At 38.2% G+C, this 16,424-nt stretch overlaps 1 protein-coding gene and 1 pseudogene across 1 annotated transcript; both read right to left on the reverse strand.

The window, feature by feature from the left end:
- Positions 1-3,748: 3,748 nt before the first annotated feature.
- On the reverse strand, positions 3,749-4,566 carry LOC130867026 (DCN1-like protein 1; annotated as a pseudogene).
- A 2,333-nt stretch (positions 4,567-6,899) lies between these two features.
- LOC130866839 (zinc finger protein 431-like) lies at positions 6,900-10,652 on the reverse strand (the record flags this gene model as incomplete). Its single annotated transcript, XM_057758459.1, has 5 exons — positions 10,508-10,652; positions 10,252-10,312; positions 8,813-9,215; positions 8,478-8,561; positions 6,900-8,393 (listed from the first exon to the last, which is right to left on the reverse strand). Coding segments are annotated over exons 1-5 (2,187 nt in total), but the record flags the coding sequence as incomplete, so codon positions are not given.
- Between the last annotated feature and the right edge of the window lie 5,772 nt (positions 10,653-16,424).

A 16,424-nucleotide genomic window follows, 5' to 3' on the forward strand; every position in this document is an offset into this window, starting at 1 on the left:
TGGGCACTAGCTCAGACAAGTTCAGGACGGGAGAAAACTGGAGAGTCAGACTGACAGTTTTAGTGAGGCTTAGACTGTGTCTCTACAGTGGAGGTCCCCATAGTTCTATAATCTGCCCTGCATTGGTATTGGTATTTGATGATGCAGACAAGAAGTTAAGATCCCTATCTTTGCAGATCACTGCCTGCTTCATGGGTGTGAAGTCCACAATGCAGAGGATTGTAAAGACCATGTTAGAGATATAGCCCTTTGTGTTCATGGGTTTCCGATACATGAACATGATGATGCTATAGAAAAATAGGACCACAGCAAGGTGCTCCAAGCAGGTGGAAAAGCATTTGCTGGGCCTGCTGACTGAGAGCACCTTTAGGAAGGTGACCAGGATTGGCATGTCAGAAAGGCAAATGAGGTACTTGAGTAGAGGTATCAGAAGGATGACACCCACAGGACAAAGTCATTACTAACTGATGTGTCACCACAGGCCAGCTTCAGCACACCCAGGACCTTGCAGGTGAAATTTCTGAATACTTGGTGGTCATACAATGACAGTCCCATGGCAAGAACTGTTTCTGTCAACTACTGATGACATAAAATACCCAGAAGGCTCTTGGAGGCATTGAGAAAAACCTGTGGCTCATGTACACAGGTACCTGAGTTGCTGACAAATTGCAAGGTAGTGATCACAGGCCATGATGACAAGCAGCAGGTACCCTGTGGAGCCTGTGGAAAGTCTCCGATACATCTGGATGTCACAGCCATCAGAGAGATGGTCTTCTGGGATGAGAGTAGGCAGAACAGCATTAGAGGCACAAAAGTAGATGTGTAGCAGATTTTATAAATGAAAATATTACTCAGAAATTGTATATGAGTGTGTGTAGGCAGGGATCCAACATGCACACAGTCATGAAGGCAGTGTTCTGAGCAGAGTCACCAGGTACATAACTGAGCACAGAGGAAAGAATAGGTCTTCCTGGGATGAGTAGTCAGAAAATTCCTTAAAAGATAAATACAGAGACTTTTGTCGTGATTCTGGGCTACATAATGTAGTTATGCCTGGATACACAGTAGAATGGAAGCACAGTGGATGCAGTGTATTGAGAACACATTTTTTTTTGTCATGGCAATTTCACTTAAGCTTTTATTGCTTCTGTTGGTAATATGACAGGGATCATAAAAGACACACTTGAACTTACAGAGATATGCAGATGATATTCACTGAAGATAACCTTGATCGCAAGTATTTTATATGTGGGTACTTCTCATTTAATACATTTTACTATTTAAAAAGCATTACATTTAAAAATGTGTACCCGTTATGTCATTTGGCAAAAAGTAAACTCTCCCTATGGGTCTGTCTGGAAAAAAAAAGGAATCAGCATGGCGCGCTGACGCTCACAAAGACTGATGCCCGTGACCCAGAGCAGCTGCAATGGCTGTGTGTGCGTGGGCTGTTTCTCCCAAAACTTGCTGATGCCCCTCCCCCAACAGTGTAAGCATTTTTAGTACAAAACATTCCCTATAAGCAGACATTTATCCTCCGAATAAACACATTAAATCAGATTCTCTTTTGAGCCCTAGTGATAGTTTTGTTTAATGCTAAGATGCCATCATGGTGAACAACCTTGACTTCTTTTGCTACATAATTATATTAAAGCTTTATATATTTTTGTTTATAATTACACAGTAATTGTAAATGTTTAGTACGAAACTGATGACAAAGTTGAAAAGTCTTGCTTTCAAAAATAAAATCTGTCAAACTCAAAGCATTAGGCCACAAATGAACATCACGATTCTCATGAGAAAGGTCTGAGGTGAGGAGGGAAGCCAGCAGGCTTTCATTGGAAAAAAATCACACATGACTCAATCAATCTGAAGAGAGTAGCAGAACTCAAAATGGTCCATGTAGGGAATAAGCAATATATGACTGCAAAACTTTTAAAGATATATATGTGTATGTGTGTGTACATATATATCTTTATTGTAAAGATATGTGTGTGTATACTATATATCTTTACTCTAAAGATATATGTGTGTATACATATATATCTTTAATAATTTTTTTCATAATTGAAGCTCTTCCTATTTACAAAATTGAAATCAAGAAATACTGAAAACAGTAAGATTCTTTTTTTAATAATCAGATTCTTGTAATGTGAATAAAAATTGACTCTAAGCCTTCTTTTGGTATTTGAAATGTATTCCTAAATTAAAGTTATGATTGGTATAATGATATATCTATAAGGTAATCTTTCTATGCAGTTTCCAAATCATGCAACTAAAAGCAGCTTAATCATTTCCATATCTGCATGAAATGGTCTGCTCTTCCGAAGCACATCCTTTGTGCCCTGAAGAGGAGCTGGACACGTGGAGCAAACTGTCCCTATCAAAGGCCAATCATCCAACACCTAAGTTCGTCATTTTAAATTCATGAAAATATTTAAAGTATGCCCTTTTCACATGTCAGTATATTACCAGAGAAACAAGCATGTTCATTAGGAGAGCAAGTCATGGGTCCTGTCAAGAAAAAAATAAAATACAATCTGCTTTGTGTGGAAATAGCAAATGCGAGTGATATGAAAACAATCAAAAGTTCAAATAATTTCTAGAACAGAAGCCATTGGTATTCTGCACCAGCACTCGCTCCTTTGAAAACCTCTGCTCTCAGAGTAAATACTTGGCAACCACAGTGATTTAGCAGTACAGCCATTTCAACACAAGAGGTCAAAAAGGCTGGAGTATCGCCCGAAAGAGCAGTGCCGATATGATAAATATTGAACTTCACGGCTCATCACAACCACTTGGAAAATGTAAATCCTACTATCTTCTAATAAATTAAGTGAATTGCATTATGTTCCATAGTGCGATGACAAAAAAATTAAAAACACAAAAACTAAACCCTCATGCCTAAATTTAGAACATTGTATTGTATAACAATCCAAAACATTCAAAATAAACAAAATAATTTAACTTATTCGAAAGGCATAGAAGCATTTCAGAACATAATGAATTCCAATTCTGTGCTGTGATGCACATGAGTGGAATCTAACATTATATTCTAGTACAATATTTTTTAAATAAAGTTCCCTGTAGGACCACTGCATACAAACATGGGTAGGACAACTACAGACTGTTCTGTAGAACCTTTGTGAGAGTCTGAAACACAAGACATATTTCAGGTAGTCACCAAGTTATTCTAAATTTGTCATATGTGGGTTATTTTGACATTTCTTTCATCAACTACTCCACTCACATCAACAGTACATGTAGTTTGCCAGAATTCCCTCAAAGCAAACACCATTCCATATCCGGTACACTCAGATAAATCCCTTTCCTTTGAAGGGCTACCAGCATAGTCTTTGCAACTAGCCCAAAGCATATACTTAAGAAGTTTTTATAAATTGTTTGTGGTGTTCATTATTATGTTTAATTCTTATGCCAAACTGTTTTCTGATGAAGACAGCATTGTGCTTTATGCAAGAATGGAAACCTCAAAATAATCACTATCAAGCTTCTATGACTTATGGGAAGACAAACTAAGATGGTCCACAGGTATAAGATGAAATCCAATGTTGGAATTATAAATGTTCAGAGTGGCCCAGACTAGAAGACAAGCCCAAACCACCAGTAGAAGAATGAGTACGATATGATCCAAGATGTATCCTTAAAGTTGGTCTCAACCCTCAGTCTGAACTGTGAGGACTGATCTTCAGTTTGGTCCAGCCAGCAGAAATTGACTGTGTATTTCCCGTTGTATTTATTGTACAGACTATGTACATTCTAGAAGGTTCCTTAGTGCTACACTGTTGTACTTTTTGTCCCAGAAATTTGAGGGTGTGCAAATTCCACAAAGTCATCAATAAGAACAGGCCATGCTCCTTCTTCATCATAATTGGACATGTCATCTGCAATCATTGAACTGAAATCTAACAGAAGATTCCACATGTCTTTTGGTTTATGATGCTCCAACAAAAATTTATTTCATAAGTCTAAGAATTTAAATCTTCCATTAAGCACTAAGTTACAGTAAGCAATGGCCATTTCTAGATCTAATCCTTTTTGTCCTGGATTCTTTGCAAAATTAAAAGTAAACTGGTAAAAATCTTTAAATCGTCCTGGTTCTTTCAATTCTTGTTCCATCTTGGGTATTTGGGCCTTTAGTTTTTCTATGCTGTCAAATCCTAACTCTGCCATGCCATCCATGAACCCCTGTTTGGAGAACTCGCACTGTGTGGCTGCCCTGAACTTCCATGCGATGATCAACACACTAATGCTGGCTGGATCGAGGGCCAGATCATCACAGAACTGCTGTATGCCATCGATTCCAGTTTTATTTTCATCTTGAGGATCTCTGTATCTATTGTAAAGTTGTTCTAACTTCTTCCTGTCCAATGATCCTTTGACACTCTCCGGTATATAAAGTTCTGGATTTTGAAAAAAATTATCTGTTGCAACATCTAACTTCCAGTCATTTTGAGAAAGACAACTCACAGCAGTTTTTTAACTAGATTGTGTGAAGATCATAAACTGACAAAATTTATCCTTCTGCGATGATTTCAACTTGTTCATGTTGGTGTCCTCTGGACCTCTCCCCTCCTCCTCTGGCTCCGCAGCAAATATCAAAAATTTTTAGGATCTTTTTCAACATGGATACAAGTTCTGTGACTTGGGGACAGTCTCCTCATCTTCTGTAGGTTACATTGCATCCATGTGAATAGTGAGGATAATTTCCCTAAGAGGGTATTTATGGAAATGTGAATAGGGAGGATCACAGAGAGCCACAGCTGAATGAGAAATAAAGGTCTTTACTGTAGGACTTCTTAAAACGTTTAAATGGCTAATGTTTATCGGAAGCTCTCCAAAAGCAATGTAGACTATGCACTTCCAAACTTATCTGATCTTACATCCACTTCACCTCTGATCCTATCACAGAGAAGTGACCTGCAAACAGCATTTGAGAGCTAGTAGCCTGGATCAGAGGTTCTAAAACTTACACACATACTGGAATTATTTGGAAGACTGTCAAAACACAGTGTGTTTTCCTTCCAGAGTTTCTGGCTTAGGGCAGATGTGTGCTGTTGCTGCTCTGATGGCACAGGGATGAATGGCTCTAAAGGTCCTGCTGACTTTGCTGCAGCCTCTAAGCCATGGCTTACACTGTTCTCACTATCTGGAATATTTTTCATTTTTCCATCACCAGTAGTAGCTGATCTGTCTCTTCTGTTCTGTTTGACACATTTTATGCTTTGTCTCTCGGGAAGGGGGCAGATACTGACCTGTAAATCTGTGAGGAGGCACACCCCCAGAGAGATAATCTGTTAGGTGCTTTGTATGGGCTACAGCTTTAGAAGATGTCTTTTTGTGTTATATTTCTACTTCAGAATCAGAAATGGTTTTAGAATTAGACAATGTCTATCCTTCTCTAAATCCAAGCATGATGTTAAAAGAAAAATTCAAAACTCTGTCTCATGTCAACAGCCTTCTGGTATGAGACAGAAAGAAGATCAATTTTAAAGGAACATTTTCCTCTCCTTCATGCCCATTTTGTCTATATCTTATCTTTCACTGAAAATATGTCTACATGAATAATGCTTACATTTTCAACAAAAAGAGCTTCCAAGAATATATTGGGGTCCCCCAATGTCTCTACCTGGTTGATATGACTGCATGATGCTGATAGCACTATGAGACTGATTTATGGGTACAAGCTGCAGATATGAGGCACCTTCTTACAACATTCTGGCCAGAATTCCAAATAAGAACTTCAGAAGAACCCTAACGAATATTTAGAAACCATTTGCAATTATCCAAAACAGCAATCTTGAAATTTAACCATCATTTTACCATAATAATATCCCATAGAAAGAACATCGTCCCTGGAAGCAATTCTAGAATTCCTGATGACCACTCCCAATCTTCTGATAACCATAATTATACCCTCAACTTCTAAGGACACTTTTATACAAAACATACAAGTAAACGTATGAGAGATTTGACTCTTCATGCCTCTCGTATTTCAGTTAATGTTATTCTTTGAGCTTAAAAACATTGTTGAAACTTTTAGGATTTTATGGTTCTGGTTTGAGAGCCAAATTGTGTTTCTTTCACTGGGCCTTTTTAATGTTTTGGCTGTTTTCAGGGAGTGTTGTTTTCTTATATAGTTCTAGATTCAGAGACAAAGTTCTTTCCTTTGGCTCTGGTTTGAAGATCAAAGTTGGAATACCCTTCCTGTAACCAATAAGGATTTATCCATTACTTTGCTGGTTCACTAAAATAAAGAGAGATATAATGATGCATAAACAAATTGTTGACATTATCTAACTTTTTTTCTACACAATAACTGATTTTGGTTAACTGACTGTAAGTGCCTTAACATTTGAAAGAACAATTTAAAAGAAGCCCCCATTTTTTTCCTCAGGTCCAAAAGATTATGATAATATGCACAAGCTTTTTCAGATGACTACACAAAGTCTTACTCTTATATGAAGCACAAAATATTATGACACTGAATTAATTTAAAGAGTTTCACTACAGTATGAATTTTTTTCTCATGTTTTTGAAAAATACACAAATTAACTTCAGGGTTTCTCTACAGAAGGGCTCATATTATGTATCTGGAGATTATTGTGAAAAAGAATTTACCACATTCCATTCACAGATATCTCTAGAGTATGTTACATTTTAAGCCTTTTAAACGTACAGGAGTCTACAAAGGCCTTATCACACTGATATTATTCATAGGGTTTCTCTCCAGTATGTGTTCTTCTATGCATTTGAAGAGCACCATGTTGAGCAAAGGCCTTACCACACAGATTACATTCACAGGGTTTCTCTCCAGTATGTGTTCTTTTATGGTATTGAAGAGCACTATTCTGTGCAAAGGCCTTACCACACTGATTACATTCATAGGGTTTCTCTCCAGTATGTGTTCTTTTATGCAATTGAAGATGATTATGTCGTGTAAAGGCCTTACCACACTGATTACATTCATAGGGTTTCTCTCCAGTATGCGTTCTTTTATGCCTTTGAAGATGGCTATGTCGTGCAAAGGCCTTATCACACTGATTACATTCATAGGGTTTCTCTCCAGTATGTGTTCTTCTGTGGTATTGAAGAGCAACGTTCTGTGCAAAGGCCTTACCACACTCATTACATACATACGGTTTCTGTCCAGTATATGTTCTTTTATGCCTTTGAAGATGACTGAGATTTGCAAAGGCCTTACCACACTGATTACATTCATAGGATTTCTCTCCAGTATGTGTTCTTTTATGCCTTTGAAGATTACTGTGTTGTGCAAAGGCCTTACCACACTGATTACATTCATATGGTTTCTCTCCAGTATGTGTTCTTTTATGCCTTTGAAGATCACTGTGACATGCAAAGGCCTTATTACACTGATTACATTCATAGTGTTTCTCTCCAGTATGTGTTCTTCTATGCATTTGAAGAGCACCATGTCGAGCAAAGGCCTTACCACACTGATTACATTCATATGGTTTCTCTCCAGTATGTGTTCTTTTATGCCTTTGAAGATCACTGTTCTGTGCAAAGGCCTTACCACACTGATTACATTCATAGGGTTTCTCTCCAGTATGTGTTCTTTTATGCCTTTGAAGAGCACCATGTCGAGCAAAGGCCTTACCACACTGATTACATTCATATGGTTTCTCTCCAGTATGTGTTCTTTTATGCCTTTGAAGATCACTGTGACATGCAAAGGCCTTATTACACTGATTACATTCATAGTGTTTCTCTCCAGTATGTGTTCTTCTATGCATTTGAAGAGCACCATGTCGAGCAAAGGCCTTACCACACTGACTGCATTCACAGGGTTTCTCTCCAGTATGTGTTCTTTTATGGTATTGAAGAGCACTGTTCTGTGCAAAGGCCTTACCACACTGATTACATTCATAGGGTTTCTCTCCAGTATGTGTTCTTTTATGCCTTTGAAGATTACTGTGTTGTGCAAAGGCCTTACCACACTGATTACATTCATATGGTTTCTCTCCAGTATGTGTTCTTTTATGCCTTTGAAGATCACTGTGACATGCAAAGGCCTTATTACACTGATTACATTCATAGTGTTTCTCTCCAGTATGTGTTCTTCTATGCATTTGAAGAGCACCATGTCGAGCAAAGGCCTTACCACACTGACTGCATTCACAGGGTTTCTCTCCAGTATGTGTTCTTTTATGGTATTGAAGAGCACCATGTCGAGCAAAGGCCTTACCACACTGATTACATTCATAGGGTTTCTCTCCAGTATGTGTTCTTTTATGCCTTTGAAGATTACTGTGTTGTGCAAAGGCCTTACCACACTGATTACATTCATATGGTTTCTCTCCAGTATGTGTTCTTTTATGCCTTTGAAGATCACTGTGACATGCAAACGCCTTATTACACTGATTACATTCATAGTGTTTCTCTCCAGTATGTGTTCTTCTATGCATTTGAAGAGCACCATGTCGAGCAAAGGCCTTACCACACTGACTGCATTCACAGGGTTTCTCTCCAGTATGTGTTCTTTTATGGTATTGAAGAGCACTGTTCTGTGCAAAGGCCTTACCACACTGTTACATTCATAGGGTTTCTCTCCAGTATGTGTTCTTTTATGGTATTGAAGAGCACTGTTCTGTGCAAAGGCCTTATCACACTGATTACATTCATAGGGTTTCTCTCCAGTATGTGTTCTTCTATGGTATTGAAGAGCAATGTTCTGTGCAAAGGCCTTACCACACTCATTACATACATACGGTTTCTGTCCAGTATATGTTCTTTTATGCCTTTGAAGATGACTGAGATTTGCAAAGGCCTTACCACACTGATTACATTCATAGGGTTTCTCTCCAGTATGTGTTCTTTTATGCCTTTGAAGATTACTGTGTTGTGCAAAGGCCTTACCACACTGATTACATTCATATGGTTTCTCTCCAGTATGTGTTCTTTTATGACTTTGAAGATGACTGTGACATGCAAAGGCCTTACCACACTGATCGCATTCATAAGGTTTCTCTCCAGTATGTGTTCTTTTATGACTTTGATGAGTTTCATAAAGAACAAAGTCTTTATCACCTTGATTATATTCATAGGGTTTATTTCCAGTGTGTTTTCTTTTAAGCACTTGAATATAACTGTGATATGCAAAAGCTTTCCCACACTGCTTAATTTTAGACCGTTTTTCTCCAGTATGTGTTTTTTCATTCTTTAGAAAGTGGCTGTCATCAGAAAAGGCTTTAACACATTGAGTATACACTGAAAGTTTCTTCTCACCATTTTGGTTTCTTTCAATCCTGCAAGGATAATTGGCACATTTAAAAGCTTTACCACATTCAATACACTGTTGAACCTTATATCTGTATGAATTTATTTTGTAACTTGTTCCAATTCTAAATAGGAATAAGTTATTAAGGTTTCATAACTCCATTTAAAATCATGTTTGCTTTTTAATTTGGGGACAGTTTGCATCTAGGAAAATAAGTACGATGATAAATTCCTTTTTTTCATGGTTTAGCTTTTCACATTTACAAAAATATTTTTATATCATATTATTCACACTTTTGAAGACAACTGAATACACTGTGAGCTTTACCAACTTTACTGCATTCATAAATTTTACTATACTGTGAATCATATTTCATTTGCTAAGTGAAGTAGGACATTCAGAAGTATTTGCACAGACTTAGAATTCATGGGGCATTTTTGTAATGTTTTTATATTAATAATGATTGTAGAAAACCATCAGTATTGTATACTTGAATCAAATTCAACAAGTATACTCTACATGGGAACTATTGCTTATCTTCTTTTTGTTCTTAAGAAAGGTATGTTAAATCTTTCCATGTCTCTATGCTCATAAGCTTATATCAAGTGTAGTGTCTGATACACATAGGAAAGGAAGAATAATTCATATACATGAAATTGAGGTATATGGATTTGTGAGTATTTCTTTTCTTCTTCTTTTTTTTTTTGGTTTTTTGAGACAGGGTTTCTCTATGGTTTTGGAACCTGTCCTGGAACTAGCTCTTGTAAACTGGGCTGGTCTCAAACTCACAGAGATCCACCTGCCTCTGCCTCCCAAGTGCTGGGATTAAAAGTGTGCGCCACCACCGCCCGGCCGATTTGTGAGTATTTCATAACCATCTATGCACTTAAAGCTGTGCTTATTTGCATTGCTGCTTTTATTTAAAAGTTCTAGGACAAAGTGCAGTCTCATCAGAGGCACATTGTTATCAACTTACACATGAAAATTACCTTGCATATCTTTTAGAACATTGCCAAAGTTCTTCAGTGTTATGGTCTTCCCAAATGTATCCTAAAATACAGGACCAGAATATATGTTATATCATTTAACAATGTGCAAGATTTAGCTTAATATCTTAAGTGCACCTAAGATCTATGACTGCTGTATTCACCTCATTCTTCTTTCTAAATCAAATTGGAGAACAACATCCTTAACCATGGAAAAGTTGTTTCCATATTTTGAAACATGAAGGAAATTCATTTTTACCTATAGAAATGAGGTTGTTGTAGGTTTCCAGCATTACATCTTTATAGAGATTCTTCTGGGAAGGATTCAGCAAATCCCACTCTTCCCGGGTGAAGTTGATGTGCACATCATCATAGGTCACTGCCTTCTGAAATACACCACACATGTGTAAAATGGAAAGAACCACAGTGACAAAGATGGAAATGCATACTTCTTTCAAGGTGTAGACAGATGATTCTGTTGTTCCTTACTCTTATGCCATGACATAGACAGTCACTTTAGAGGGAAATTGAAAAGCAGAGTCAACTCTGTTATAAGAGCAAGGTCTATTGAGAGCAAGAGACAACAAAAAAGATCAACACTATATAGTATGCATGAGAAAATTGTATGAAGAGTTACAGACCAAACAAAAAAGTAATATGGACACCCTGAGTGTATTGTTGCATTGTGCCTTTAAACACAACACTCAGAAAACAGAGGTGGGTATATTTGTCTCTGAGTTGAATGCCAGTCAAGTCTATGCTATCAATCAGGTCCAGGACAGATGGAAGTACACATTAAGACATGGTCTCCAGTGTCAAAATCAGTGAAACAAACAAATGGGATAGAAAGAACTGAAAGGCTTTTATTGAAGTTCTTCTAAATAATTTTCCATTCACTCTACTTCTGTATTCATTTTCCAGATATCTCAAGTGTCATAATTGAAACTGTAAGTCTAATAACATTTTGTAGAAAGGAACTTCATGTGTAAAGCAGTTAAAATGCACAGATGAAAACACAAGAAATATACATGTTGGTCATGAATAATCAACAAAGAGCTGGAGAGAAGGTAGAGTAATTCAGAGTTCTTGCTGGTCTTGAATGGAGCTGGGCACATTTTCCAGTACTTACATGGGGATCACAACTTTCCATTGTTCTATGATGAGGAATTCTGAGATATTTAGATCACCTTGATGACCAGCTACCCAGGTAATGAATATCCATGCAGACATATAAAATAGTCATATTGATTTAAAAAATCAAATCAAACATAACAAACTAGAAGAAGTTCATGCACCTGCAATTAACTGACTCAGAATGCTCAGACAGTATTAATGTCGTAAATACATGGTATCCTGGGAATCAGAGTGATACCCTCTTTCAAATTTTAAAATTCAAGATATACGTGAAGCTCAGCACAGCAGCATATACTTGATACATAAAAAATCTATATTACAGGGCTATCACCCAATAAAAATATCTCATTTTTACCTATAGAATATAGGTAAGATATAGAATGTAGAGATCAAACCTATAATGATGGCAAAAAAATTTCAGTATAAGGAGGAAGTTGGCTAATTAATATCAAGCACAAAATAGTAGATATAAATGTTAGGAAATTAGTTCATGGTATTGAGACTCATTATGTATAATGAGGAATATCATCTAGACAGGCTTCTCCTACTAAAGATTCACAGGAAGTTTAAAGAAAGCCACCAAGGAGAGAAACTTGTTCAAATACGTGATCTTTTCTGGGAGTCTGTTCATTCAATCAAGTTCATTCTGACACCAGCCACTATTGGTTCATAGTCAACAATGGAAAAATTGCATTTTGTCATTTCAAGGATAGACATTTAATGATCCTCATCTGCAATGGTCCCTACACTGTCCAAATGTGTAATGTTTCCTCTGGCACTCAAGATAATCTGTTCACAGCAACATCTTGTAAAACCTGAAAACATGTTAACTCTTTCTAACACCAGTGGCACAAAATACCATTAACATTCCAAAAGAGATAAATAAAGACACAGTAAGGGAAGATTGAACCAAGGCAAGAGTGAAGCAGAGCAAGACAATCATCAAATCCTATAGCTCTCTTGTCAGATGTATGGGCTTCAGTTTCAAATGACTTAAATGGCCCTATCCTTGCAAGTTCTCATGTATTTCTCTCTTTGGTAACTTCCCATCACTGTAAGCAGCTTGGTCTCCATGGAAGTTGTGTCGTAACTTTGGTATCTTAACATCTTTGGGTTCAAAATGGAACCGACTGTGCTGTGAAATCACATTTTTAAATGTGTTATATTTATTTATGCTGTGGAACAATTGTTTTAATGATGCAAAGAATTGCTGCATTGGTTTAGCTCTGTGAAGCTGTGATACTTTGCCTATCGAAAATAACTGGTTGGTCTAAAACATTTGAGTAACATGTCACATGACAAGAAAGGACAGAGAGGGCTGTAAGGAAAAGAGAATCAATGGGAGGGAAAATCTGGGAGGAAAAAAGAAATAAGAGGCAACAGAAGGAGAAAACAACAGGAGCCTTTAATCCAGCTACACAGCAAGCCATGGAGTAAGAAATAAAGAGAGGAATACAGAATAAAGATAAAGGCCAGGAGGAAACTGTAGAGAGAACAATTAAGTTAAAAACAACCTGTCTCGTAACAAGCCAAAGTCAAGCATTTATAAGAAAAAAGTAAGCCTCCATGTGTGAAATTTAATTAAGAACTGGGTGGCAGGCCCTAAAGGAACAAGAGAGGAAAAGAAACAAGAAGACACCCAGCTTCAGTCCTCACAGTTTCATGCAATGAACTCTGTCTCCTCGCTGGGCTTCTGACTCAGCCAAACACAGATGCCTGCAACAATGGTAAACTCTAACCATAAGCTAAAAAGCCATGATCTTAAATTTTGATTATTTCATGTTCCCAAGACCAGCACATTACTGGTGATGCTGAGAAGTAGAGTGTTTTTTTTAATGTAGAGAACACTAACGAGCTTGTACCACAAGTGCAGGTTTTGAATGAAGTAGCTTCCTGTGACTATGAATCAATTTGCTCAACCATCCCTAAACTGAAGGTTTCTTTATATGGAGTCTTACCCTTGGGGCGCCTTGATAAGCTTCCACTGCACAGTAATGGCTTTTCTGTAATGATTATAAACTCTTTGAAAATTCCTGCCTGTATTAACACATAAATGCCCTTTGAAGCTACCTTTTTATTTTCATTTATTTCTGCCCTCCTTGGGTACTTTTACTGTACACCTAAAAGAGTCATCAGTGATAATCATTGAACAGCTTCAATATTCCATTAAAGACATTAGCCCATTATATTTTAACTTGGCATTACTAAATTTCTAGAGCATAGGCAGAATAAGAAAAATCTTGGAGCTAAAATATACACAAAATCTGGATGGTGGCGACACACACCTTTAATCCCAGCACTGGGGAGGCAGAGGCAGCCTCATCTACAAGAGCTAGTTCCAGTAGTTCTAAGACAGGTAGGACTGTTACACTGGGAATCCCTGTCTTGGAAAACCAAAAAGAAAAAGAAAAAAAAAAAAGAAAAAAAATCAGACAAAAGACTTCAGGTTTGGTTTGTTGTTGTTCTTTGTTCTTTGAGACAGGGTTTCTCTGTAGCTTTGGAGCCTGTCCTGGAACTAGCTCTTGTAGACCAGGCTGGTCTCTAACTCACAGAGATCCACCTGCCTCTGCCTCCCAAGTGCTGGGATTGAAGGTGTATGTCACCCCTGCCCGGTGTGCTTGGGTTTTTGTTTTTTTTTTATCAAGTTTATTTTCAAATGAAATCCTATGATCTCAATACCCACTTTCTGCCATTACATTTTCATTTTCCTGGTCTTATAAGAACAGTTAATTATGTTCAAGTTTCTACTTTTTGTCACATAAAAATCTTGATATCTGCCTCAGTTGGTAGACCAATCCCTCGTGGTCCTGACTTCTTTGCTCATCTTCTCCCTCCTTCTGCCTTTTAACTGGACCTTGGGAGCTCAGTCCATTCCTCTGATGTGTGTCTTTGTCTCTATCTACATCCATCGCTGGATGGAGATTCTATGGTGATATTCAAGATAATCATCAGCATGATTGTGGGGTAAGGACTGCTCAAACACCCTCTCCCTTGCTGTTCAAGGCCCTAGCTGGTAACATCCCCATGGACACCTGGGATCCCCTCTAGAGCCAAGTCTCTTGCCAACTTTAAAATGGATGCCTTAATGTAGCTATCTTCTTCCCTGCTCCTATATCCGCCCTTCCGCCATCTCTACCCTCTACCTCCCCAAAGCTCTTGCCAGTCCTTCCCTTCACCCTTCCCTCTCCCCCTCTCCAATTTCCCCCAACCTCACCCCCATGCCTGTCCCCTCCCCCATGCTCACAACTTTTGCCCTGCAATCTTGTTTGCTTCCAATTTCCAGTAGGATCTATAAATGTTTTTCTTTGGATTCACCTTGTTATTTGGCTTTGCTAGGCTTGTGAACTATAGGCTTAATGACCATGGTTTATGGCTACAGTCCACAAATGAGTGAGTACATACCATATTCATCTTTTTGGGTCTGCGTTATCTCACTCAGGATAGTGTTTTCTATTTCCATCCACTTGCAAGCAAAATTCAAGATGTCCTTGTTTTTTTACCGCTGAGTAGTACTCTAATGCATATATATTCTACACTTTCTGTTCGAATGTGAGCACATCAAGTCTAGCTGGACTGGGTCCAAATGAGCATGTGATCAAGCCAGACTCTTTGATTGTGGCTGACAATGGGGGCTGACTGAGAAGCCATTGAAAAAACACTGGAACTTATTTTTACCACATGTTCTGGCTTTTTAGGACCCTAGTCTATATGGATGCACAGGTCCCTAGGCTTGGATGTAGGGGGATGGCCTTGTACTTCCCAAAGGGCAGGGTTGCCTGCCCTCTCTCAAGCAGGGTGGGAGAGGGAGGAGAGGGTGTGGATGAGTTGGAGTGGATAGGGAAGAGGGAAGGAGGTGTAAATAATTGAATGGAAAAAGAAAAAAAGGAAAAAAAAACCTTGATATCTTCCACACTCTGGCAAAAGACATCATTCTTATACTGACAAACAAAATCAACTTTTGTGTTGTAATTGTGCTAACCTGATTTTATAGTATTCTGATTAAATCCTCAAACTGAAAGCATCTCAGGCAGTAAAGGGGATTATTTCATTGATTGTGTCAAATCACACTCAATCATTTTGGAAGTGTAGGAGAAACTGCAAGCTAACAATTGAAGGCAAAACACATTTGCAAAGCCTATTTCCAGCCTTTCTCTCTTGCCTAGTCTCTACTTCATGCTCAGAATGCTCCATATGCCAGCACAGGTCCACCTTCTTAGGGGCTTCCTACATCAATTATCAATCAACACAGTCTCTCACAGACACAGCAGTTTCTGGCTTTTATGAACAGAGTCAAGCAAGTATCCATGTGGTAGGAGGGAAGAGCATGTTTTGGGAATGTGCACAGAGTGGGACACCTGGGTCTTGGGTAGATTGACTCCCAATATTCTGAGGATTTCATATTGATTTCCACAGTGGCTGGACAAGTTTACACTGCAAGAGCAATGAGTTCCCTTTCTCTACATCCTTGGAGCCCTAGCTGTCACTTGTGTTGTTGAACTTATCCTTTCTGTCGGGTTTATGATGAAACCTCCTGATGGCTAATGATACTGAACATATTTTTAGATGTGTCTCATCTATTTTAGATTTCTCTACTGAGAATTCTGTTTAGAGGTGTACCCCATTATATTTGAATTATTTGGTTGCTGTCTTGTTGCACGACTATTTTTTATCCTGAGTGAGACAACCCAGAAGGACATAAACCAACATGGTTTACTCAGTTACAAGTGGATATGAACAGGTAAGCAAAGTACAACCATAGTAATCACAATCACAGTACAAGCCATAGATGCAGAAAGGCTAAGTAACAAGAACAGCTCTGGGAGACATGCATGGATTTCTCTGGGAAGACAGAATAGATTTTGTGGGTGCACTGGAGGCAAGTGGGGATGGGAACAGGAAAGATCAAGTAAGCAAGGGACAGAAATGAAGAATAGGAGGGAGAGATGACAGGAATAAGGGAGCTATTTGCAGGAGATGTGGAAACAGTACACTGCAAACTTCCAGAACTACAAGAAAGACACTGCTGAAGATTGCTACTAGTG

Source organism: Chionomys nivalis, chromosome 26 (genome assembly GCF_950005125.1).
Source record: "Chionomys nivalis chromosome 26, mChiNiv1.1, whole genome shotgun sequence".
NCBI lineage: Eukaryota > Metazoa > Chordata > Mammalia > Rodentia > Cricetidae > Chionomys > Chionomys nivalis.